This window comes from Lissotriton vulgaris, chromosome 11, assembly GCF_964263255.1.
Source record: "Lissotriton vulgaris chromosome 11, aLisVul1.2, whole genome shotgun sequence".
NCBI lineage: Eukaryota > Metazoa > Chordata > Amphibia > Caudata > Salamandridae > Lissotriton > Lissotriton vulgaris.
In genome coordinates this window covers 1,084,642,470-1,084,667,561 of record NC_141699.1, presented here as the reverse complement: position 1 = coordinate 1,084,667,561, position 25,092 = coordinate 1,084,642,470, and the positions used below count along the sequence as shown (strand labels likewise).

General features: G+C 43.0%; 1 protein-coding gene across 1 annotated transcript in view; it reads left to right on the top strand.

The window, feature by feature from the left end:
• PSMD1 (proteasome 26S subunit, non-ATPase 1) overlaps positions 1-24,294 on the top strand; it is a 241,841-nt gene extending 217,547 nt beyond the window's left edge. The window contains exons 20-25 of the mRNA XM_086944562.1: positions 8,374-8,543; positions 10,758-10,850; positions 11,177-11,269; positions 16,099-16,245; positions 20,362-20,517; positions 24,086-24,294. Of these exons, the coding sequence (XP_086800688.1) occupies positions 8,374-8,543; positions 10,758-10,850; positions 11,177-11,269; positions 16,099-16,245; positions 20,362-20,508 (650 nt within the window). The 3' untranslated portion in view covers positions 20,509-20,517; positions 24,086-24,294. The remainder of the gene's footprint in view (positions 1-8,373; positions 8,544-10,757; positions 10,851-11,176; positions 11,270-16,098; positions 16,246-20,361; positions 20,518-24,085) is intronic.
• Positions 24,295-25,092: the final 798 nt, after the last annotated feature.

Below are 25,092 nucleotides of genomic sequence, written 5' to 3'. Positions count from 1 at the left end.
AGTCTGCCCTCTTTCCTTAAATGCTTAGAAGTAACTGGAGGAAAAATTATGTTGATGTGTCGGGCGATTGCTTTATGGGCTCGGTGAAGTCACCTGATATCACTTTCGACTGGCTGAGTCTAGCACCCTCTACCGGCGACATTGTTGCTTTGAAGTTTTTCGGATCCAGTCTGACGCCTGAGGACTGTTTTTACAGGTGAGGACTCTGCAGGTAGAGCATTCGCCAGAAAGATCGTTACTGCAGGTGAGTAACTTTTCATCTGCTCTAGGTGCTACCCTTTGAAGTTCCATGTGATGTCCAATGATTTCTCTGGAAGTGACGCTTTAAGTCTACAAATGACCCATGACATTGAACCTTATTTTTCCACACCTCCACACATGCGGGATCTGTAGGTGCCAGTGTTGCGCCAATAGTTTGTTCAGTATTTTGTCTATTTTTAGGAATTTTGAGCCACGTAAAGCAGTGAGCTTCAAACCCTGTGCAACTTGCTGTCACCCTTTGCCAGGAAGCAACTCCAGAAAGAGGGTCTGTGGTGCTTAGGTGCCTTTCACAACCTGAAGTAAGGAGACCTCTAAGCCCGAGTGCAGCCAACGGTTAGTTGGGAAAGAAAGGTCAAGATATTATGGCAACACTGTTAGGTAGTTTAAGCTACTCTTCAAGAATATTGACTCAGTCCTGCACTCATTCCTGTTCTTGTTCCCAGAGTTGATCTTCCAGAGGCTACAAAAGAAGCACAGTCACCCTCCTGTAATGGGAAGAAGAGGACTGTACCAAAGGACTGGGCCACTTCTCCATCTGAGCTAGTTTCTGTGCTAGAGCCTTGGCCTACTATCAAGTTCCTAAATGCGAGTTCCTCTTTACAAGAGGTTCAGGCACAAGAGGAAGAAACACCATCCTTATTCATGAAGATACCCTCTGATGCACTTTCTCCAGTTATCTCAGTGCCTGAGACCTTTACTTCACTCCGTTCCAGATTGGCAGCGCCGCCTCTGATCTGTTTCTTCCTACTCCATCCTTGGCTGAGACACCATTCGAAGCGAAACACTGTGCCCCTTCCAAAGCAGATTAGTCTGGTGCCTGCAAAGTCTTATTCGGCAACATCTGTGTCCGCTTGTAGTTATGTCATCAGTCAGTGGTCCTCTACTCCACGACACCTTCTCAGTGAGTCGGCTTCGATTTCATAAATTAAATTCTATCAGCAGATTAAGTAAATATATATGAAAAGGCAAAATTGAAACATTAAATTCTCCATAAATGTGCAAGAATTTGAAATTGGAGGCTAAAAATTATGCTTTTATCTTTTGCTTGATTAGTGGGAGCTACTAAAGTACAACAAACTGAATCTAGTATGGCCAATTGGTGGCTTCAGTTAAAGCACTGTTATGTGCAGCAAAAAATAGAGAGCATGCAATGCATGTGAAAAAGAAAAGTGATATGGTAGAGTAGTGTTCCTTCCTCTTTTAGAAATGACACCAAACTAAAGTTCAAACTTTCCAGTAAAATTTAAATTTTGATTTTTTGATTCGTTTGTGAAGTACTGTATTTTCCGGCGCATAAGACGACTTTTTAACCCTTTAAAATGTTCTCGAAAGTCGGGGGTCGTCTTATACGCCAGGAATAACATTTTTGGGAGTGGAAACAACGCTCCACCGATTTTGAAATTGGAGCAGAAATGAACTTGGACTGAGTCAGCAATTGCAGTTGTGCCCACTGCTCTCTGTGTTTTGCAACACTCCACCTCGCAGGCCCCAATACTGACTCCGAGTATCACACCCACGAGCCCTCCACTATGGCCTCTGGGCTCTTGCTTCACTCTGCGCGTGTTCGCACTCCCTGTGCCGTAGCAGATTGGGGCTCGGTATCGGAGTGCACCCTGTCAGTGCCCCCGCCGTGTGTCATGGCTAAGTAGGTATGTCCCTGGGTTCAGCTGTTGTCCCACACTTACCGGCTATGTAGTCGTGCCGCTCCGCTCCAGAAGGTGACATGGTGAGCTCCGCTTTCACGACCCAGGTGCTGATGCCACTCAGCCGTGCCACAGGATATGCCTCTGCGTCGGTGCAGTCCTGCGCAGTCTCTTACAGTCCCCGAAGTGCCAATGGGAGCAGGCTCTCAAGGGGAGGCCCTTGTTCAGTCTAGAGCTGACTGACAAAGACACAGCGGGCACATGTGCTGATCTGGCGTCTCTCTCTCCTTCCGATGTAGCCATAAATCTTGCGTTTATCGGAAGGAGAGGAGCGTCAGTACATGATCTCCTCAGTTCATGGCCATAGAAAGGGGACTGTAGAATGTTCCCGCCGGCAATACAGTACATAATGTTTTGCTGCAGTTATTTCAGAAGGGTTATTACGGTACATTCATGTCACGGAGGAGGGCTAGAATCACTAATAAGCCCAAAATAAATTCTCAAAATGGCTATGCAGGACTGCTTTGGAAGAGGGGTAGTCTTATATGGCGAGTATATCACAAAACCTACATTTTATCAAGAAAAGTAGGGGGGTCGTCTTATACGCTCAGTCGTCTTATACGCCGGAAAATACGGTAACTAAAATTTGGTTCTTTGATGTGTATGGGTTTTGGATTTTTGTGTATTCGCTTTGAGGATTAGATATTTGAAATTGCTAATGCCCCGGCTAGAGATAGTTAATGTGGGTGCACAGGGGTCAAAAGCTTAATACCCACAGTTCTAACTAACTGATGGTGTTGGGAGTAAGTCTCAAAGCCAGGTGATGTTATTTTCCTCCTACTCTGGAGCAAATTCAAGCCAAAATGGAGTTTGTGATATCTTATCCAAAGTAGATCTTATTCTGATCTGCAATAAACAAAAATAATTTAATTTGCAAGCAGAGATTTCTTTTAATATGCAGTTGCCTTGGCTCTTAAGTCTGCTGCCTTGCCTATTCTTGTGCTGAATGAACAAAATAGAGTGTTTTTTTTAGTACAAAGCTGCTGTTACGAATATCTGATGCAGACTGTCGCAAATCACCTTAGCTGTGAAATGCTTTCTGTTGAACTGTGCATGTATTATGGACAGAGCGGCTACTGATATCAAGCCTACAAACTGAAATGTTATGTCATGCTCAGTGTGAGATGTTACACTTTGATCTCAGGTATGTTGTCTTCTCTCCAAGCCGCCTACGCCTTTGATTGCCTTGCTTTGGCTTAGTTTAAATATGATTTGAGCAATAACGTGCAATCTGTTTTCTATTTTTCCAATTCTCTTCTGATATGTTTCACCACACCCACATCTGTGACCTTGTGACTTGAACCTGGTTAATAGTTTTTGTTCTGGGGTTTGTGGTTGATTTTGTAGCGCGACTAGATCCAGTGAGAAATTGTTGGGTCTGTGTAAGTAAAGAAAAGATGAGCAGTATTTCTTTTGTCTACTCAAATCTTTTATATCAGTAGCTAGCGCAGACCTCCGTTACAAAGAGAAAAAGTTTCAAGTGCAAATGTTTAAGGGCTATCCAACACGCAGCTCATTTGATAGAAGTGGTCCCTTCAGAGAACTGTCCATTGCCTGACTTCGGTTGTCAGTGGTCATGTCTACTCTTTTAAAATTCCCAGCTTGTGACAGGAGTATAAGGATGACTCTGGGAATCTGATTGGTGTTCTACTGCAAGCATCAATGCCCACTTACTATGAGCACCCTCTGAACCTGCGGTGTGTGTACAACAATGTGAGTGGACCTTGCCTCAAGTTTGTGCCGTGTGCACACGACTCCTTTTCATTTACAGCATTAGCGCCTGCTTTGAGTTTGTCACAGACCGAATGAGCCCATTCCTGACGTGTCGCCGTAGACCTGATGTCCATGGGATCGCTGCTTGTCTGGTCAAGAACGTGTTAATGCCGTTTTCTTTCTTGAGGAGCATTGACCAGGGATGCTCCTGCTGGGCTTCATCATTTCCTCGGCTCTACTATTACCCAAACGGAGCCTCATTAGGCTGTGTTTGTCTTCTCAGCCCAGTTTACAGACACACGTCACCCTGCAAGTGCTTCCTCTTCTCTACGTTGCGTTAAGGCCAAGCAGAGGAGCAATCCCCGTTGGGATGCTTATGAATTGCTCTGCAGTGGAGTCGAGTTGCTGATTGCATGTTAATCTTGTTATCCTGCCTGTACCAGGCCTTGTAGGCGGTAATGGACTTGCCTGTTGCCCTCTTCAACTCCATCTGCTGTGAGGGGTCCAGACGCTGTCGCCTCTCCATCAGATTAACACTCACTTATTCTGTCAAGTGGTGACCATTCTGTGACTTGGCAGCTGCTACTCAGGCGCCCTCCTTCGGTGGTCTATGGTTCTTCTAAACAAATACCACCACACACTAAAAACTCTTTACTCACTGGAGAAACCAAACCATAAAACTGTTGTTTCTAAGATTTATTAGTATTTTGTGAATTTTTCTCAGACTGTTTTTTTCATTTATCCGAATAGTTCAAAACAACAATACATGAAAACAAACAGGAAGAGTAGAGTGCCTATCTAGACATATTTCTTCTGCAAGATATTATCTTTTTGGGCTAATAGGAATATTCAGCACGCTGAAAAGGAAGCGGAAGTAAACGAAAGAAAAAAAAGAAGCCCTGGCTTAGCTGTTGCAATTCTCATTCTTACTGTTTGTTGACGCGGTTGGTTTACTCATAAGGGGCGTGTAATTGATCACCGGTAGTGAGGGCTGGGGCTATAGTATACAGTGAGGAAGTTGGAGCAACACGGTTTAAGATGAGGTGAAAGGATAGTTCACAGTGGAATGACAGGGATGGTACATGCTTTTCTTTAGACCAAGAAGTGTGGCTTCTGTAAATCTCTAGTGATCAGGCGCTACACATACAGAGTATTCCAGTTAACATGTGGCTGTTGCAACAGTCCCATGCACACACACAGTATTAAAGTAAACAACGCAGATGTAATTCGAAGGCAAATGGAACAATATCCAACGTTGATGTCTTGATTTCTTTAATTGGTCATAACACAAAACAGCCAGCCGACACGTGTTTCGTAAGAGAAACAGTGGTCTCCGACTCATCAGGGCTTAATGGCTGATTCCAAGGTCAGTAACGTCCTTGAACCGGTGATAATTCCAACCCGGTAGGGCACAAGTCAAAATCAGAGTAGTGAGTACTGTCGATAATGAATACAAGTAGCTGCGAAGTGAGCCCACAGATGGTGTGGCTTGCACGTGATGATGGTGATAATTCCAAACCGGCATCCACGTTGCTAATTTCCAAGTTGAGCTAACAAACTGTACAAGTGATCTTGAAGGAAAATATCTAAGCAAATGACACCAGTACGGTCACACAATGGGACACAATCCTCCCAACACCATACCAAATTGTCTCATATCCAACACACCAACGTTAATGAGCTGAGCGCCATTACTTCCTTTTTACGAAAACCCTGTTTTCTTGTATCATAACATGTGGCTGTTGGTTGGTGAGGGGCTCACTCATTGATTTGTGCAGGCTGGCCAGGTGGGTCATGGAAGTTCCAAATTCAAGAGGGGGTATCGTATCTAGCTTGTTCCAAATGGGCCTTTCGGAGTCTCTCCATGAAGATTGGAGAAAAAACTATCAGCCCATGTAACAAATGCAAGTCATTCTCTCCGGGTATAGTAGGAGATGTTCATATTTTTCCAACTAATTAGAATGGGTTGCACCAAGTGTCTAAGTATCAGATTAAATAAGTATCGACCGCCTTCACATTTGAGATTTGGAGCCAAGTGGCCTGTAATTAGGTATGGGAACTCCTCATTCGATTTGATTTGGAGAGTTTATTTAATGAAATTAAAAACACTTGCTCAGAAGACTTTCAGAAGTAAGGAAGAAAATAACTTGTGTGGGCGGTCACCTACATTAGAGCTGCAATTTGTTCTCTTAATTTCAGTTAGTGTAGCCGTTGCGGGGTCTCGAACGTCCTATGTAATAATGTAAATTTGGCATGTGCTTGGGACGGAATAACCTTATGTTTAAAAGGGTAGCTCCAGACCTTCATCTAGCGATTTGGGTGTTTTTTAGGTAAAATTCTTCATGTGGTAGTTGGTGTAGCAGTTCCATGAACTAAGAGCGTAGGAAAAAGTAAGCTTTGAGAGCCTACATGACCACCTTTCTTTAGTTTGCCAATTGGAGGGTCGATGGATCTTCCTCTAGAGCAGGTGCTTTTCCTGTGTTTCTGAAGGAAAAGGTAACATTAATTGGTCTCTGGATTTGCGGTTCCTCTCTGGGGGACCGAGCAATGATCTCAGTTTCCTCTATTGTTGCACCTGTCGACAGTTCTTAATTTGTGTTTCATTCTTTCCCAGCCCTTCAAATTTTTCTAATTTGCGGATTGTGCCACAGTAATTTTTGGCAGATTCAAAAATGTCATGCATTGCAATTCCACCCCTTTGCCTCATGAGATGTCTACTCCCTTCTCTAGTCTTATTAACCGGGCTTTACCAGCAGGTGCACAGACTCCCCTGACAGTGTACCAAAGCCTTGACATTTACTCGGTGTCTAGCAGCTCAACTTCAGCATTGCTATTATTAAAGGCAATGATTCGATTAGTGCTTGATCTCACACAAATCCTCCTTTCCATTTAGAGGGCCAGCAGCCAATGCAAGTCTCATCCCTGCCAAAGCAAACACATCTTACAGTTTAAGAGCTTTGAAGCTAATATTTCGTACCAATGCAGCATCGTTGCGATCTAATCCTTCCCTGTCGCTCGGCGATTTCGAGCCTGCTGTCATTGAAACTTCAATATTATTGTCCATACAATACGTCCCACATTCCAAAAATCCAGTAGAACCAGACACCATTTTAACGTGCTACACTTAAACTAAACAGTCCTAACTAAATAAAAGAAACCTACAAACTTGCTCAAAAAGCCCAGATATTTGACAAGGTTGATGAAACCTACATTTACTAAGATCCGGGTTTTGGGTAGTCTTTGAATTTTTTTGCGTGTTCAGTGCAATTAACTAGGTTGAATGGGTCCTCGGTAGATTCTGTAGTGATCTAGTGGTCTTTGAACTTTCTCTACTCCTATTCTCTTATTCCGTTGATCCGAAATCTGTCCTCACGGAGAGTGAATGTCATTTTAGTATTCCCGGCCTGGGGCAGATGCTCTTGCTGCCTAGACCTCTGGAGCTCAGTTGTGTCCGTCCTTGGCCTCCTCTTGTGCATTCCAGGATATTTGAATGTGCTGAATATAAGTCTTCAGCAGAAAAAGCTAAGTTAGCAGCCATATTGATTCAATGCGTATAAGATGTGATTGCACAGCTGTCAAATTTCAAGTATCTTTAGGCAGTGTCATTATAAGCCTACGCTAATTAGTTCTGGCTTGACCGCGCAGCTCTCTGTAAGGCGTGTTGTTAACAGTTCTTGAGCATCAGCTCTGGCTCTGTCCAGAGGACGTCTCTCACCTCATGCTATTGGCTGTTTAGTGGATCATACCACTTTCTCTGGAATGCTTCCTTCGCAGTACATGAGGTGAGTCTGTATCTCACCAGTGCACGGAATCATGATCGATCCAATTCTGTACCATATAAAGAAATCTGTCTTTTTCTCACAGACCTATTATTTATGGAAACCGGTTGTTTTTTGCTTTGTTTTTTCACTGTGGCTGGTTTTGTTTAACATCTAAAACAGAACTCGCTGCCATACAGTCTACGCTTCTGGAACACCCCCACCAAATCCAGTTTGACACTCACCAGAGCTGGACCACAGACTAGTAGGACTGGTGTGATCTGATAACTATTCTCGGTTATTAAAGTTCCCTTGACAGCTGTGTTTGTGGTTGGTGCTACAAATCACTAACCCAGAAGGCACCAACACACACAAGAGCTTTGTACGTTCTTACAAATGGAAGGATGTGCGCCGTACCGCACGTACCTTTTCAAGCACCCAGCTGTTAAGGCTTAGGAAGGTTCATTTCCCAATTCTTTTATATTTGTGTTTGTCATTTCTGCTTGGTCCTACTACCATATTTTGCCCAATTAAATGATTATCTGCTTAGTATTACTATGAGGGAAAACATTTGAGACCCACTTTTTACCCCATCTTTAGGTTTAAATCTTTTTCGTTATGGTATAATTACTGTACTATTTTACCCCATCTTTACGTAAAGATCCATCAAATGCATACAACAGCTTCCAGCTTAGACCAGAGGCAAGCCAGATGTTGTCATGGGTCGTGGGAACCTAGTCTGACCTTTGGCCAGAGGGGTCAATGAGGTTTCTGCACTCACTTTAAGAAAGGGAAAAGGGATTGTGCCTCGATAGGTACCCTGTTATTGAGGCTTGAACGACCTTGTCTAAACTTTTAAAATACAATGAATAAAAACACATTGAAGATGTTTTCTTCTTTTTATTTTAAAGACCATGTTTTCCACTTTTTTTTTACAGGAGGGCACAACGTGACGATCTCCCTGCAGTCTCGGACTGGGCACACACACATGCCGTCAGTGGTCGGCGTCCTGGTGTTCACTCAGTTCTGGTTCTGGTTCCCGCTCTCGCACTTCCTCTCACTGGCCTTCACTCCCACCTGCGTCATTGGCCTGAATAAAGATCTCAAGGTAAGTGCCGGGGTATTCTAGAGTGGGCCAGCCGGAGGGGCAGGTCTATGAACAAGGAGGCTTTTGTCACGGAACAGTTGCCAGGTACATGGTACTGAGATGGGGAGTTCAGCAGTGACACGTGTAAAGGAGACGCAAATTCATACTCTAATATACATGATGTTTGGGTAGGGTTGATGAGCAAAGCCATGCAAGTTGCAGAGCAGTCTGTGAGCTCATGGTCATTTTTCATTCTAGGAGCAATCAATAGCATCCCTTTTCTGCTAAATCAGGTTGAGGCTACTTATTTTTGTCAGGTTTCTATTATTATTCAGTTTAGGGGTTCAGAAAATATTTAAGCATACGTGTTTTTCTGGTAAAGTATTTTCTGAACTTCCCAATAAGATGATAAACAAACTAACCAAAAGTTAGACGGAGCCCCCACTTGTATTTCACTGGGAAGTGTTAAGAAGGACCAGGGCAATGGCTACAGAGAGAGGGATACGTGCTAGCTTACTGTTGAAATACTCAAAGCCAAGTGTACATTTAAAATGGACATGTACAATGACCTATGCAAGGGTTTATTATAGCATGAACCTCCAGGTATCCAAGCATCAGTCCTGGGTGTTCTTCAGGACTGTCCCTTCTTAAGAAGGTACAGTTGCGAGATGACCTGGGCTTCTGCAATCTGGCACAACAACCTCCAGTTTAAAGTATTGTGCCCCTCACGTTTCCATGTCTGCTTTGTAAAATGCAGTATTTAAAAATAGTTGTTGTGCCTTTTATCATAACCTGTGCAGGTACCTACCCCTAGTTGTCTCTTTTATGGAAGGGATAAAAGACCTAATCAAGGTCCATTTTTTAAAATAAATTCTTTGTATTCGCGTTTCTGCATTATAAGAACAAAACAAAAAACCTCAAACAGCAGCAAAGAAAGTGGTGGCAGTAAATGATTGCTCTTGTAATTTCACTAAGCATCACAACACATTTCCATCCACTGTTTTTTTTTTTTTAAGCTAACGTGTAACAGATATGCCTTCATAGTTGCTTCGCCATTGCTCAAGGGTCTCTGTATTCACCTTTATCCCAAAGACAGGAGCATCATCCAAACATCCATTCTCTTCCCTGCTTTCTGCACAGTTTCTGCTCCCACTTGTCTAGAAACTTTCACTCTTCGGCACTGTAACTACCATGGCCAGGAATACTTTTGCATTTCTCTTTGCCCCCGTACCAGCCCACACCGCTAATTCTAGACTTTTGGGGGCTGGAAATAATTGTGTACCACACTGTCCTGGAGATGTTGTCCAGCACTTCACTCCACAATGAATTATGCTCCAAGGTCATAGAGGCCTCTTAATTGTGAGACCTTGGGCCAGACGCCCTTAAATATTGCCAGTGTCTGCACTGTACTTCCATGTGTGTTAGCATGACTGGCATTGTCATTTCACAGTGCTGGGTGTACTGCAAAATAGAACACCTTGTGTGAGGTGCAGTGAGGACTGAAACCACAGAGCACAGTCTAATGAGCCAAGCATCATAAATGGCCCTCTAAATGATTCATTGGGTCCATTGCAGTTTTCGTTTGCTTCCACCATTGCATGGAGATGTCCATCGCTTTGGAGTTGCCATTGCAATTCTCTGTCTTGGAAAGGGAGGAGTCGCAGTTTTTATGTAGGTAGCAGCTTATTCAGCCCTGGCACCTCCTCACACTGGGACACATTACAAATAGTTCCGCAACAGTTCAGAGCACTCTCACAAGTTGTTACACTTGGGATTGAATAACCGCAGACTGAGTTTGAGTGCAGCGACATTAACAGGAAGAACGTAAACCCACTGCAAAGGGTAGCGTTCCTTGTTGCTGCAGCACCTGCATCCTCCATTTTGCGTATTTTGTCTTCTTTTCTTCCAAGAAATGACATTGAAAAATCATGTATCCCTGATGCCTTGTGCTGGAATTTGCTTCCTAAAATATCCTCTGCTGGTATTGGAGCCTATGGTGGGGAGAGGCCTCCAAAGTAGCCCCAGAGGACACTGTCTCCTGAACCAGTGCATCGTTCATTTTTAGTTAATGCCTTTGGTTCAGGCGTAAAGGAGGCTACACTATGGACTGTGCCGCCAAACTCCATAAGAAACTGATATCATATGGAACCTAAAGTCTTAAACTACAACGTGCTGTGTGCTGTTAACCTTGTACCCACATTTTTTAACAACAACCCCAATAACATTATTTTGCAGATGCCGAAGGTTCAGTACAAGTCCAACTGCAAACCGTCCACTTTTGCCTATCCAGCACCACTGGAAGTCCCAAAGGAGAAAGAGAAGGAAAAGGTTGGTTATTTTAATTAACGGCAGGACGCTGGGGTGGTGGTGGGGTGCAGCGTTTTCAGAGTTAGTGCCTAAAATAATTGGATACAATGCAAATGTAGAGTGAGGCATGCGTCAAGTTGCTGAATGTCGACTCCTGTACCTTTGAGGACGAATGATCTGGTACCTGGACACACAAAAAATATAAAGTCCCTGTCAAGGTTCAGCTTAGAGTGTTGATGGACTAAGCTGGGTATTTGTATCTTTAAGGTTATTTCACACAAGATTGCGGGGAAATAAAATGAAGTCTATGATGACTAAAGTTCTCATCTGCTTTTTCTTGTGTTTAGGTTTCCACAGCTGTGCTGTCCATCACCGCAAAGGCCAAGAAGAAGGAGAAGGAAAAAGAAAAGGAGAAGAAGGAGGAGGAAAAGATGGAAGTGGTGAGTATGAGACACTCTCCTGGGTGTAGAGAATGGGTCGAGGGCCAACCTCTTGCTCTTCGTCTCACGGAATGCCCCTGTTCTGTACAGCACCATAAATGGAGGGAGCAGACTTGTTTTTGAAGAGCAGATCTTTGTTGATTGTTGCAAAGATTAATGTCAGAAGTTGAAAAAAGGATGATTCTGCTTGTGAAAAGAGAGGATAGTTTAATTTAATCCTCCAGGTGGAAGCAGGTGTAGGTAAAGAAAAGTAGCTCATGCCCAGCGAGGTCAGAGAGGTATTGCACTCCTCGTCTGGTGGTGCTAAAGGCGTCTAATGAGACATGCACACAATGACCAGCCCAATCTAAAAAGATTCCCTTTTTATGAAATCTGTTTTGTTTTCCTTTACCTTTCTGCGGTATTAGTTTTTTCTGAAAATCTTTCTAGCTCTGTGGGTCCAAATGTTCTGCTCTCGTTTCTGCTGTTACCTGCATCCATTCAGTGCAGATACCCTTTGCCCACTTCTTGCTCATTGCACCATCAGGATTCAAGCAAGCCGGGCCGACGACGGCTGAAATGACAGAAACCGGTCCCCGGAAGCTTGTTTCCTTCCCAGTATAAGAATTGGCTTGGTAGTTTGGTTTGCCCTGTTCCCATCATGCACTGGGACAGGAACAGACTAATTTGCATATAGCCAGGTTCTGAGCTGGGATGGTGCAGTGAGCTAAAAAACGGTGTTGGATCTAGCCCTGATCTCTTGACTGGGTGAGAGTATTCTGCTTAATTCAGAAACTCTGTCCATCACCACCCCTTGTTGTTAAACACTTCTTGCACTGTAACATTAGGTTAATTCACATAATGCAATAAAGCAGCCCAGCACCATGTGACTCTGGGCAATAGCTCCCTTAATCTCCTCGACTGCCCGCAGCGCCTTGAGACCCTTAGGGATGATTAGTTTGCGCTTTACAAATACCGGGTCAATGTTCTATTGCTCCTGCACCATAACTGAACAATAACTTTAATTGGGTTCATTCCACTGGCCACTTTGCTCAAGCTTTACACCCTGCCATCAAATGCAATTGCTGCTCAGAAAAGGAAGAATGTCTCTCAAGGTCTTTCTTTTCAAGAGGATGTTAGGGCAAGCCAGCAAGGACAGTAGGGCAGGGTGGCGGGACACTTCCCCTATATAGCTGTACCACTGACGTAAGATCTATTAGTTATCAACATAACTTAAAGGGTGGCCTTTGGTTAGTTACTTCAGCCTGTATTCTCTCACAGTCCACACTCTAAAGCCTCTCAGCTCCCACTTATAATATTTCTCTTGCAAAAATCTGCATGTTTTGAATTCACCATATTTTATTGAAGATCTTTGATTATACCATAAGTTTCAGTAGTTCATTCACTTTGCAGTACTGTGGGCAATACTCCATTATTCCTTCCCACACACAGTGAAGTCTTCTATTTTATTAACTATGCATTGTGTGCATCACCAAGAGCAGCAGTTCCAGATTCAGATATTCTTTCCCTTCTTTGGTGCCCCATGTAACAAAACACACAAGAGCAGGACTCCTAATGACTAAGATGCCCATTGCTTTAACAAACCCCTTCCTAAAAGGCATTTGTGACAAATGCCAGTGATCTTGTTTCTCTTTGTGGCTCATAAATGCATATTTATGAATGTTGTAGGATCAGTTCTTAATACAAATAGTAAGATAATGTATTTATGAAACAAGAAGCTCTACATAAGGGTTGGGGTATTGTGACATACTAGTTAAAGATGCATGTACTGCTGTGATTCTTAACTTTTTCACATCTGTAGATTCCCACTGTTTCACGTTTGGGAGCTGGGGATCCTGGCCTAAGCAATTGTAATGATTTGAACCCCAAATATTAAAAAATACAGAAACAAGTAGACATCAAACAAATAAACATATTATGAATCTTTTTTTTTTTTAAATGCAAAAATCTCAATTGTAATTTTAATGGGAAGGTTGGAGATTTTCATATTTTTATTTAGAAAAGGCAAAGCAATATGGTATACTCTAACATATTACTTTTTCTTTTTTGCTCCAAATGCATCTGATCTTTTTGTTAGCGTGTACTAGAACTTCAATTGAGACGACAAGTCGTCCTTACTATGGTTTGGTGTATGTGTGAAGTTCTCACTAATCAAGCTAACAGTGCCAACTTAATGTGCAGCCTCTCATTTTAGATTCCTCCGCATTTAGACAGTGTTTTACATTTTTCAAGTTTACTTTGTGTATGTAATTAATCTGCTAATATTTAACTTTGGGGGGAAAGATATGCCCTTATGGCTAGGGCAGTCAACCTCGAAGCTAGGGAACCAGGTTTGAGTCTCCGCAGGGACACTCCACATCCTGTGATTCTGAGCAAATCACTTCATCTCCCCGTGCCTAACAAAAATGAATGTGTCCTTGTGTAACTAGGCTGGTGCTCATGTAAAGCGCTCTGATACCTTCTGGTCAAGTTTGTGATATATAAAACTCTGGGGAAAAAAATCATTTTCTAAACAGTCAAGGACCTTTCCAAGACTACAAAATGTACCGCCAGGGACCTGCTAGTCATAGGTTAAGAACTACTATTGTAGGTCACATGTTGTGCACACTCTTGCCAGCTAGTGGTGGGTGCAAATGTTGCAAGTTGTTTTTCTTAGAAGACGAGGTTTCAGTTTTTAGGTGACTCCAGTTAACTCCTCTGAAACGCGCATTTTACCAGAGATAAACTCAACTTTAGATATATCTTTTTTGCCATTGGGATCAGGCATGTTTAAGAGTTGTTTCTGGACCATTTCACAGCAGAAGCTAAAACACACTAGAACGTCAGCATTGAGACATTGGAGACATAAGTCCTACATGTCAGCAGTCATGCTACAGCTGAGAGCTTTATCAGAACCCATGCAACCACTGACCACTTAAGACTCTAATCAAATTGGGAAGCCAGAGGCAAGGGTGGTTTTTAGCTTTTTTTTTCTATGATTCTTGATACTGAACTTGGAAACCTATAAAACAAATGTTCTGTTTTTCAATTCAATCTCATGAATGATTTTCTGGACCAAGGGAAAAGTCGCCACATGTGAAATTATAAGTACCCTCTTCGGAATAAAATGTAGTCTTTTAAATCCGTTTAAGTGCTTCAAAGTAAGTCTCCTGGAAAGAGGTTTCTGTAGCTGTAATCACTTCTGCTAGAAGAGGCTCTGACACTCTTGATCAGCTTTCCTGGAGCTGATTTATTTAAATAAATAAACCTTGAATTTGTAAAGCGCACAGCTACCTCCGAAGTGATTTTGCCGGCGCTGGGGGCCCTCAGGAAGATTAAGCGAGCTATTGCCCAGAGTCACATGGTGCTGGGCTGACCTGCGCCAGTGCTGGGGAGCGAACCATGAACCCCGTGGTCCGGAGTCAGGCACCCTGGCCGCCGCGCCACACCTCTTCCACACTTCCACAGAATAGTCTTGGTATCCCTTATATGTCAAATCGACTTTCTATGATACATGACACTAACAAAAGGCTTCTGAGTCTCAACGCAGCTCTTCATTATCAAGTGTGTCTCCTGCTCATTGGAAGGAAATCTCAAAACATGACACCATTAGAGCGATATTGGCTCGCGTAACATAGACTTCCATTTGGCTAACTTGGCCCTCAGCCTGAGTAATCCCTCCAGCACCTCCAAGCCCTACTTTGCTGTGATACACTTTCAAGAGGCAAGACTTTTATTTCAACAGCCAAAGAAAATGTTCTGCTCCTCAAGGTTGTCGAGATAGTTATGTGACTAGTGGCGTGTCCCCCTTTTGGTGGCATTGCTCAGATACGTGGCTTCGAACTCAGAATCCACTTCAGTTAAATTTGATTATTCATGATCTGTTTCTTAACCACGTGCTACTTTGATCCTCTAGGGAAGGTTCAATAGTTGAAAAGAAAGTGATACTTCTCTGTGAGTAGTCTGTGGTCGCCAGGATATTTCTCTCTCTCTCTCTCTCGTACAAACAAGCATTTGCAATGCAATAGCTATCGCAGAGAGTTTGAGCTATTGGCATTGTAAATGATGATGCCTTTTATTTGTGTTTACAAAAACCTGCAAACGGCGCATAAACATCGCTTGCAGGTTTTGTAAACACATTAATAAAAGGCATTGTCATTTACAATGTCACTAGCTCAAACTCTCGCAAATGCAAGATCTTTGTGGCACCTGCGCTTTAGCTCTGAACATAGACTGCTAAAGCGCGGGTGCCACATTAGCTTCAAAAGTAAAGCAATAGAAAAACCTTTTTTTTTTCTATTGCAGCACCTGCACTTTAGGTTAAGATGTTAAAGTCTAAAGCGCAGGTGCCGCCATGTTAAAAAAAAAAATTAACAAAAAAGAAAGTCATGGGGCCTCGTTCGACCAACAAATAAGAAAATAAAAGTGCGGCTGCCATTATGCTTGCTGAGGTGTGCAGTGCAGGAAAAATGAAAAAATAAGCATTGAGGGAGAGCGTGTCTTGCCTGCAATAGCAGGCAGGACAAAGCTATTGGACAGGGGCCAATTGAAAAGATGGGTGGGAAAATGGGCGGAGCTTCAAGGCCATACCTGAATACAGTATGCCTTTATGCAGTTGATGCCTCAAGGAGATGTGTAATATGGGAGGATGGCGATTTCTTTTACCTTCTAAGGTTAGGGCTAAGAGGGGTGGGGTTATTGTAGACCATCTTCCTGATAATATGGGATTGTCAACTACATGTGTCACTGGTGTGAAAAAACATGCTACAAATAAGTAACTTTGGAATGTTTAAGTAATTTCATCAAGAAAACGCAGTTATTGGATCTGTATTTTTTTTTACCTTTTCAAGGATGAGACTGAGAAAAAGGATGAAAAGGAGAAGAAAAAGGAGCCAGAGCCCAACTTTCAGCTGTTGGAGAACCCGGCCCGAGTGATGCCTGCTCAGCTGAAGGTCTTGAGCATCGCAGAGAGCTGCCGCTATCAGCCCTTCAAGACGGTGAGTCTGCTACGCTATTTCGACATGCTTGTCCCATCATGACTGTTTCTGAGAGATATCTGAAGCTTGCCCGGTGAAAGCATTCAGTGGTTGGGATTCATCTTGAGCCAGCAGTACAGGGTGTCCGTACGGTTTAACCGGAGCTTGAATAAATGATATCTAGTCTTGGCTGTGTTCACATTTTCTTAATACCAACATCTTCATCGTGCTGCTGTTTTGCTTGTGGCTTTGATGCTGTACAACCAAAAGCTTTTCTGTAATGACTTTTAACCCCTTGATTCATAAATCTCTTGAGTGTTCGAGGTCATTGTTCCCAAAGACTTATTTAAGGACATTCTGTAGTGGGAAAGGCCAGACCTTACACTGGATGTGTGAACTGCAAAACCTAAAACAAAGAACTGGAGTTAATTTCAAGCACACCAGAGTTATCTCCTTTTTTTCCTTGCCAAGTTTGATGCATGAAATACAGAACTTCAAAACAATGATGTGCTGGCTGCTTTGTTTATCTCGCAGATAAGGTAGTTTTTGAACATGCTTTCCTTTCATCTTGACCCTCCTCTTGAAAGTTTGAGTCTGAGCCCAATTTGAATTTAGCCCATTTACTGTTAATTATATTAAAAGATCATTAAAGTTGTCATAAGAGCGACTTAATTAAGAAAGCGTATCCGCCCTCAGCTCTGGTTCCAAGGACCTTGATTAACCGTGTAAAGTTTAGCATCTCAACCGCATCATGAGAGAGCTGGCTCCAGCAGGAGGCTCCAAGGATCTGTGCGCGTCATTGCTTTTTAGAGAAGGACCTCAGATGGCTTTTGAAAAATAGCAGCCTGGGAGGCAACCTCATGTTCACCCTTTGGCATGTGACGTAAGCCATTTTTAGCTTACTGTTTTTAGGAACAAGACTGGACTAATTAAAATGATGAGCTATCGTGCACTGAGTGCACCTCTACACACCTATGTACAAGCATGTCCTTTAAGGACATACATTGTCTTTGTTATTGCTCCTTTCAGTTGATCTTTACTTATTTCAAAGATTTGATCATTCCCTTTTCTCTGAGAGTGGCCTTCTTGTCAGTGCTTTTGAATGCTGTTTTCCCTATCTACTCCTTTCCTCTGACCATGTGTCAAGTTTTTTAATTGGACCAATGCAGGTAATGTGTATTGTTTGTGCACATCCATATGTAAGGGGTTGGGACCTTAAAGAAGAGCTAATTATGCAGCTTATATCACAAAGAGGAAGAAGGATTTGGAAGGATGGATTTTGGGAAGTGACACGTGCTGGCGCGTGCAATATTTAGATGGTACAGGAGGATGTAAAGTGTTTATAAGAGGAAGAAACTCTTGATCAGCTCATGCGTCCAGCATACATTTGCCCTCCAGGGTAGTGACCCCTTGCGGTACCCCCCTAGGAGATATTGATACTCTGCTACAGTCTGACTGTCTTTACGTAAGGGCAGGGGTGCCCAGCGCCAGTCCGTGGTGACCCAGTTCGTGGCAAATTTTTTTTTTTAATTGGTTACAGACCCTGAATATGAATGGAATTCATATGCCTAGTTATCATTCGGAAATTTCGGTCTTGATCTGGTCTTCTTTTAGACACTTTTTCTGTAGGCAGTATTTGGCAAACCATGTGCTCCAGTGGGCTGTAAAATGCTCTTTTCCAATAAGTGCTACACTAATTTATTTTGGCGCATTCTAGTTTGTGAAGGATTTGGTTCACATCTTTGGTGTCTGGGACTGTATTTCAGTTTTCGTTTTTTGTGGTTATTTCCAGTATATGTTCAATGTTCTTCCATTGTTGCACATTGTAAGTCTTGAAAGCTTACATTCTAAGCTGGAGGATTTTCAGATGTCTACACCTTCTGAGCAAAATCTCCCTCAGTATTACTCAATTTAGTTAGAAATTGTTTAGCTCAAACACTCTAGGTAACTTTTACATTTTTGTAGTTTTCTCATTTTTATTGTTTTCAGATAGATGTTTCAAGCTGTTTTCTGTAGGACGCACCACGGGAGTGCCCAGAGCCGGCCTTCCTTCACTATATTTACAGCGGAGACTGTTTGACGCACCACGGTTCTAGCCCTGCAGGACACTGGGTCTTCTTTTCTTCCCTTTTTCATATGGGGTCAGAGGGGGGGTGTGGAGCAATGGTGAATATCCTTACTCTTAAATCCCATGGTGCCTAACGCCCATGCTATTGAGGCCTGTGCCCGTGGAGTGCAGCAGTAAATTCCGGAGTAGGGGTAGCAGTGGAGACCATTGATTTGACTTCCTGCTGGTGCTTCAAGCCTGTTCTTGACGCTCGCCTTACAGAAGATGTCTCTGAGAGGCACTGGCAGGTCTGCTGGCTAGAGCTTGACAGCAGTCAACCCGCCCGCTGCTGCCGTAACCTCATCAAAGGTGGATTGTTCACATGCTGTGAAGCCTAGAGGTGCTGATTGATGGTGTTACTGTGACTCAGCCTGAGATTTCTACTCATGATTTCACTCTTGGAATGAATTGCCAGTCTGATTTTCACTTTGTCTTTAAAGGAACCATGCAATTTGAGCCTTTGGTAGGTTCGGGAAAGCAGGCCTGCTTTTTGCTTAGTGCTTGGTCATTCCTGAACTTCTAGTGTCCTTACCACACCTTCCATGTTTGAAGAGCTGCAAATACAATTACAGTTGAAACCCCTTCTGCTGCTGCTGAATGGATATATATTCTCTATGTCAGGTAGTTTGTTCCCCTGTTTTCCTTAAACCTTTTGAAAAGGTCACAGCACCTTGCGTAATGTACGACACATGAGGCTGTTGCCATTTAGACTAGCTCTGGACTTGGCTGCACACACCGGTATTGAAAGACTCATTATCACCAAAACCTTGGCCTCTTGTGTTCAAATTGCAACAGTTTGATATTTATCAATTGTATTTTGATTTACTATGTGAAATATCACCAGTGGGCTCATGGTGTTGAGCTGAGAAACTTTAGCTTAGGGCCGTCCAACTAGGAGAATGACCACGTTTTGAGGGCCCTCCTTTAAAGCCAGGTGGTTGAAGGATAGTCCAGGTGATAGCTATCTTGAGTATCCTGCTTGAAGATCTCCTTGTGAAAAAGGAAAAGTTAAATATGGACACTCCTACTATTTATCGGCCGTAAAAGTGATTCATGATACTGAATATGGGTGGGGCGGCTTACTCTTTGACTTAACGATTCCAGTGATTCAAAGCTTCCACTGCAAGTAGATTACTTTTCCTTACTTTTGGCCCAAAAACAGTACCAGGGAATTTTATTTCTAAGTAGCAAGGTTCCTAAGCAGAAGCTTGTTGGTGAGAGAGCCATACATTGAGGGACTTAAGCCCAGTCTACTGGGGCTAAATCATCTTCCATTGCTGTAGTCTGGAACCATACCTGGTGTGGAGATCCTTAAAATGGAAGAGCGTAGTTTCTTATCACACAACACAGTCGCCTATATCCAGTTTGGCACAAAAACTTCACACAAGCATTTCTGATTGCACTCAGAGTTTTATTGCACTGTGCTCTTGTGTATTCTGAATTGTGGAGCTACAGTTTGACTAAAGTAAAGGGTTATACTGAAATTCCCAAGATGCCGTTTCCCAAAACGGTTACCTCCACACCCTCACCTTGACTGCGTTTGCCTTCGTTGAAGGATTTGCAGTTAATTTTATTAGACAGGATTGCGCACCTAATCACAGTTTTCTGCATTGTTGCTGTCTCAGATGGCAGCATCTGTGAAAGGAGAGCAAGAAGCTGGCTTTGGGTGTTTACTGTGCATTACTATCTTTTTTGTAGAGCCCCCTGTCTGGTAAAAGTAAAACGTTTAAATGGTGAGGGTACAACATTAGTTGTAAATAAGTTCTAGTTCTTGCTCCCCATCTCCACAGTTGTGTTGTGAAGAGTTGGCAAGCATGTTGTTGCACAACATTTTTCCTGTTGTGTGCTTGGATACACTGTCCTTTGTACGAGCTTTGTATTAACACATTGGTTAAAAGCATGTGTGGGGGGGCTTGGAAGTTATCACCACTCTTCCTGAGAATTCAACAGCTGTCGATCGAAAGGTAATTTTTGTGCTGTGATCAAATAGTGGTGAGTCCAACAAATAATGGAGTTCTCTTGTCTTCCAGCTGTCTATCGGAGGAATCATCATTCTACGAGACACGAGTGAAGAGGAGGAGCAGCTTGTGGAGCCGGTGGCTGCTCATGGGCCAAAGATTGAGGAGGAGGAGCAAGAGCCGGAGCCTCCAGAGCCCTTCGAGTACATTGATGATTAGAGGCCACAGGTAATGTCCTCCGCTGTCACTTATCGGACAACTCTGACCTTTTTGCTCCTCTGTGAACATTGGATGGGTGCATGTAAAGATTACTTGATGCACTCTGAAGGCACAGAGAAGAAAAATCTAAGTTGACCACAGAAATGCGTGCTGTGGCGGCTGTGCATTCTCCAACTCTGAAACTAAGAATGAGGCTCCCTTAACTTAGAGACACAAATATGTGTGCTGTTGGTCTGTAACGTGGTCAACATAAAAAAAAGTAACTGTACCAAGTTCATGCACACTGTTGACCTGTAATAGCTGCTGGACAAACTGCAGAAGGTACCAAATCACTGCGGCAAGGACTGAACTGAAGAAGAGATACTTTGCCCAAGGCCCGAGCTACCTCAACAGCCGAATCAACTTCTACGCTCCCAAACGCCACCTCCGATCAGCCAACCACGCCCTCGCCGCCGTCCCCCGCATCCGAAGAGCGACTACAGGAGGAAGGTCCTTCTCCTACCTGGCCGCCAAGACCTGGAACTCCCTCCCGACCGACCTGCGCCTGACCCAAGACCACCTCTCCTTCAGGAAGAAGCTGAAGACCTGGCTGTTCGAGCAGTAGCGGCACCCCCCCCCCCACCCCCAGCGCCTTGAGACCCTACGGGTATGTAGTGCGCTCTATAAATGTCATTGATTGATTGATTGATTGCCCCTCGCCCTTTAGAGACTGCACTAGTCCAACATGAAATGCAAGACACGTCTGTAACATGTAAAGTCCACCTCCTCTCTTTACCTATGCAGAAAAATCACCCCACCTTGGTCGTACATTAACAAACCGCAACAAGGCCAAGATCTTTTTCACTCTACGTCTTTTGGTTCCTAGATTCCCACGATCTAGTGGATTCCTTAGTTTCACCCTGTTGGGTGGCTTTTTGCAGAAAGTCTTTCTACAACCCAGGTTCAAAGGAAGGACTGAGTAGTGCAGCTCATGCTCATTGCCTGCCTTGGAGCATTCCTCTCCAAGGTGTTACAGTACCCCTATAGGCCTTTGAATAGGACCCGAGGGCAGTTGAGGATAAGGTTTTGCACTCCGAGGAGTGATGCTCACCGTGTTTGAGTGTGCTGTAAACTAGCACCCGCGTGGGGTATACTTGACATATTCAGAGCTTAACTTGGAGGTCTCAGATATGGATTCGTCCAGGGCAGACGCAATTGTTTATCATTCATCTTTGAAAGAATAAGTCAAATTGATGTTCGACTGTTAATACTGCCGTACTAAATGACAAAATCCACAGTACCAAGCCCATGTAAAAACGATGCCAGACATGTTATAAGTGTAATCAGCCTCCTAATTTCCCCCTACCGAAGGTGCCAGTAGAACGTGTTTGCCATTGTCAGGAACAAAGAGAAGGTTGATAGGGTGCTTCCACTCACCTTGCCATGGACCGGGTGAGATCGCATGTGCTTCTATGGAGGTTGTCCAGTTGAACTCCTGCAGTGTCTAATCATTCACTCCTCCCACCTACCTGACTTCTTTCAAGATCCTGTTGCTACTGAGGGGAACCTGCCCTTGAAGGTCTGCTACAGTCTGCTCGGGATCAGCTTCGCCTATCTTCTCGTCCTTATTCGACTTGCAAAACATTGCGAAAATGTTCGGACGTCATTCCTTATGCGCCCTTGATCTGCCTCTCATACTTACAATTGAAGAGGTGATTGATGGCTGAATGCGTTTTCTACCACACTAGAAGGGAAGGTTGCTTTGGGAGATCCTTAATGCCACCTCTTTCCAAAGGGCTTTACTAATCCACAGGTCAAAACTAAATCAAAAATAGTCTAGTTAAGGTTGGGTGGTGCCTGATGTTTGAGTAATAAAAATATGGGGGTGGACTTGCAGATCTCTGACAAATTCAATTCATCGCCTGTCATAAGCACTCTAGATGAGCTGTATTGATGTATGAAAAGTGTTTTTACATGTATTTGGAGTGTTAGTTTATACAGCACTTCTACGAACTACTGCTGCATAAACAATGAAGATATGCAATGTGTGCATTACAGCTCCAAAATAAAGCTGATTGAGTCCAGTCAATTCATAATGTGTTTTATAAAACACAATCCCAATTGATAAAATAGGTGGCGAAGAGCTAACCTAAAATAATTGTACACACTGGATTCCTCCACTTGAAGAACACTTAAGCACATCAAAGCACCTGTAATAACGCCTGGCTATCCTATGGTACCCGAATCCAGTCATACATTAGGCACAACCATTTTACTCTTCGAAGCAGGTGCATGCAAAACAAGAACACCTTCTTTATTGTGTGTAATCCCTTCTGCGTGTAAAGACATGAACTCTCCGGTTTAAAATCGCACTTGAAATGAACTTCAGCCATTTTCTCCCTCAAAGTCACACTTTTTCCTGCGAACAGTTCCTTTCTTTGGGTCTGTTGCAATCTGAAGGTGCTGGCTATTACTTGTTAAATTATTTGTCATTTTTTATCCAATTTTAAAACATTCCAATGTTCTATGGTGGTAATGATTATATGTTATCTCTGCTCAGTATGACCAGTAACTGAATTAATTAGTTATTTCAGTGCAGTACTGCCAGTTTCTCATAAATTGGTTACAAAGAAATTGATTTGGCTTAATACTTTTACTGCCTCCCTGTAATGCAGAATTAATATAATTAATAGAATACCCTCAAGACAGCAATTTCTTATAAGATAATTGACTTTCTGAATAAATCTGAGTACGTAACTAATTCAATTTTCTCTTCAAACTGTCCCAATTGCACAGATTTAACTAATGATGCTATGATATTTTTATTTCCCAGCAAATAACTATTCCATCCTGTGTGTGCGCCTGCCTTAGGTGGCTGGCATTGGACCTCAGAAACCAGAGTTCTAATCTAGGCCACAGCACTTCATCCAAGGAACTGTGTGATTCCTCACTTCATCTCTCTGAGCATGACGCTGTGCATAAGTGGAGTAACGTCAATGCGTCTTAATGTTAACGTGTTGTGCACATTATGTGCTGCTTCTGATGTCACAGTTGTGTGTTAACACCCCTCCCATCCCAGTACACCCTGTTTTCTGTGGTTCGGCGTCCGATGGACTTTACACGCCTTTCAGCTCCTTGTGCAATCTTACATGTTTGAGATGCTGTTGCTGCAACAGAAGACGGTTAGATTTAAGAATGCGCTCTATTAAATATCTTAAATAAAATGTGCACAGTGTAAGTTCATGTAAGTGGTTTGCAGTGTACCATCTGGTGTACCCTGATAGGGTTACGTGTAACCAATGTTCATGTCTATGCTATACGTTACAGTGGTCGGCCAATTCTTGCACCAATCTTATTCATTTTAATGAACTAAGCTGTGATATTCCAGAGTAGCAAATGATGGTAGTATCCAGGCTGTCACTAAAGACAAAGATCTCCTTTTACTAGCAGATATCAAGATCAGCCTCAAGCAGACCAGTTATTCTTGTATATTCTTACTGTTCTGCTGAGATCTGTAGTTACTGTGAACTTTGGAAATGTATTTTGGTTCAAGAGCTGTGTAGATCTTTTTAGTCATGACTTTCTCATTTTCCTCTAGAACTGTCGGCCCCTTTGAAGATTGCTTGACCCGAGTTGGAACATGCATATACACAAGAAAAGTTCCATAAAGACTTGCCATAGATCATCAGTGCGAAGAAGCCTCTTCACATGTTCCCGGCGTTATGATGCCGTCACAGCTGCTGTACTGTATTTAATGTCCTCTTTGTCACTGCTCAGTTTTCAAATAAAGATCCGAAACAAACCAAACATGTTTCTTTATTGCAGGCGCAAATTGGGGAGAAATTGGACTATAAATCTTGCACATTGATAATTTCTAGTATTTGTTCCTCTCACTTGATCCTATGAGTTAAGAAACATCTTTAATCTGTGTTTGAGTTTCCACTGTATCTGTACAATCTATCAACATCTCCCTTTGAGAAGAGCTAGTTCAAGAAGGCATACTCCAAGGGCCCTAATTAGAAAGGTCTTTGATCCAGGCTGAGAGAGGTCAAGTATGCTGAGCTAACTTTGAATCAGAAGCGTCCATGACCACAAATGCCCCGAGATCCTGTCCAAAGACACTATCCAGAATGCTTCAAGTTGACAGCAAGTTAACATGTTATGACGTCGTTGCACTAAAAGCATCTAAACTAAATTAACCTTTGAATGTCTATTTCTTACATCACTTTTAAGACACTGCAACAAAGCGCCCCGTCTCAGACGCGAATCCAACCACTGCCAGGTCTGTTGAAAGCAGTCAAGAAGATGTTTACCGCTGTAGTGGCATCAAGAGCTGCTACCCTGATTCTGATTACAACATCCTGCCCACAGGAGTCACTATTTCTCCTGATCCACTTGTAGTAGTGGCAGTCAAAAAGAGGTATCTGAGCACCTCCCAGCCTCAGCTCTTTATATGTCAAATGCAGAATAGACTTGGAGGGAACACAAATCTACTGTACATAAGCACTGCTCCAGTTCCACACCTCTCCTTAGCAGATACTGTTATCTTTGTGTTTAGATTCATAAATTACTATTCCCAATATAATTGTTACCAACAGCGGTCAA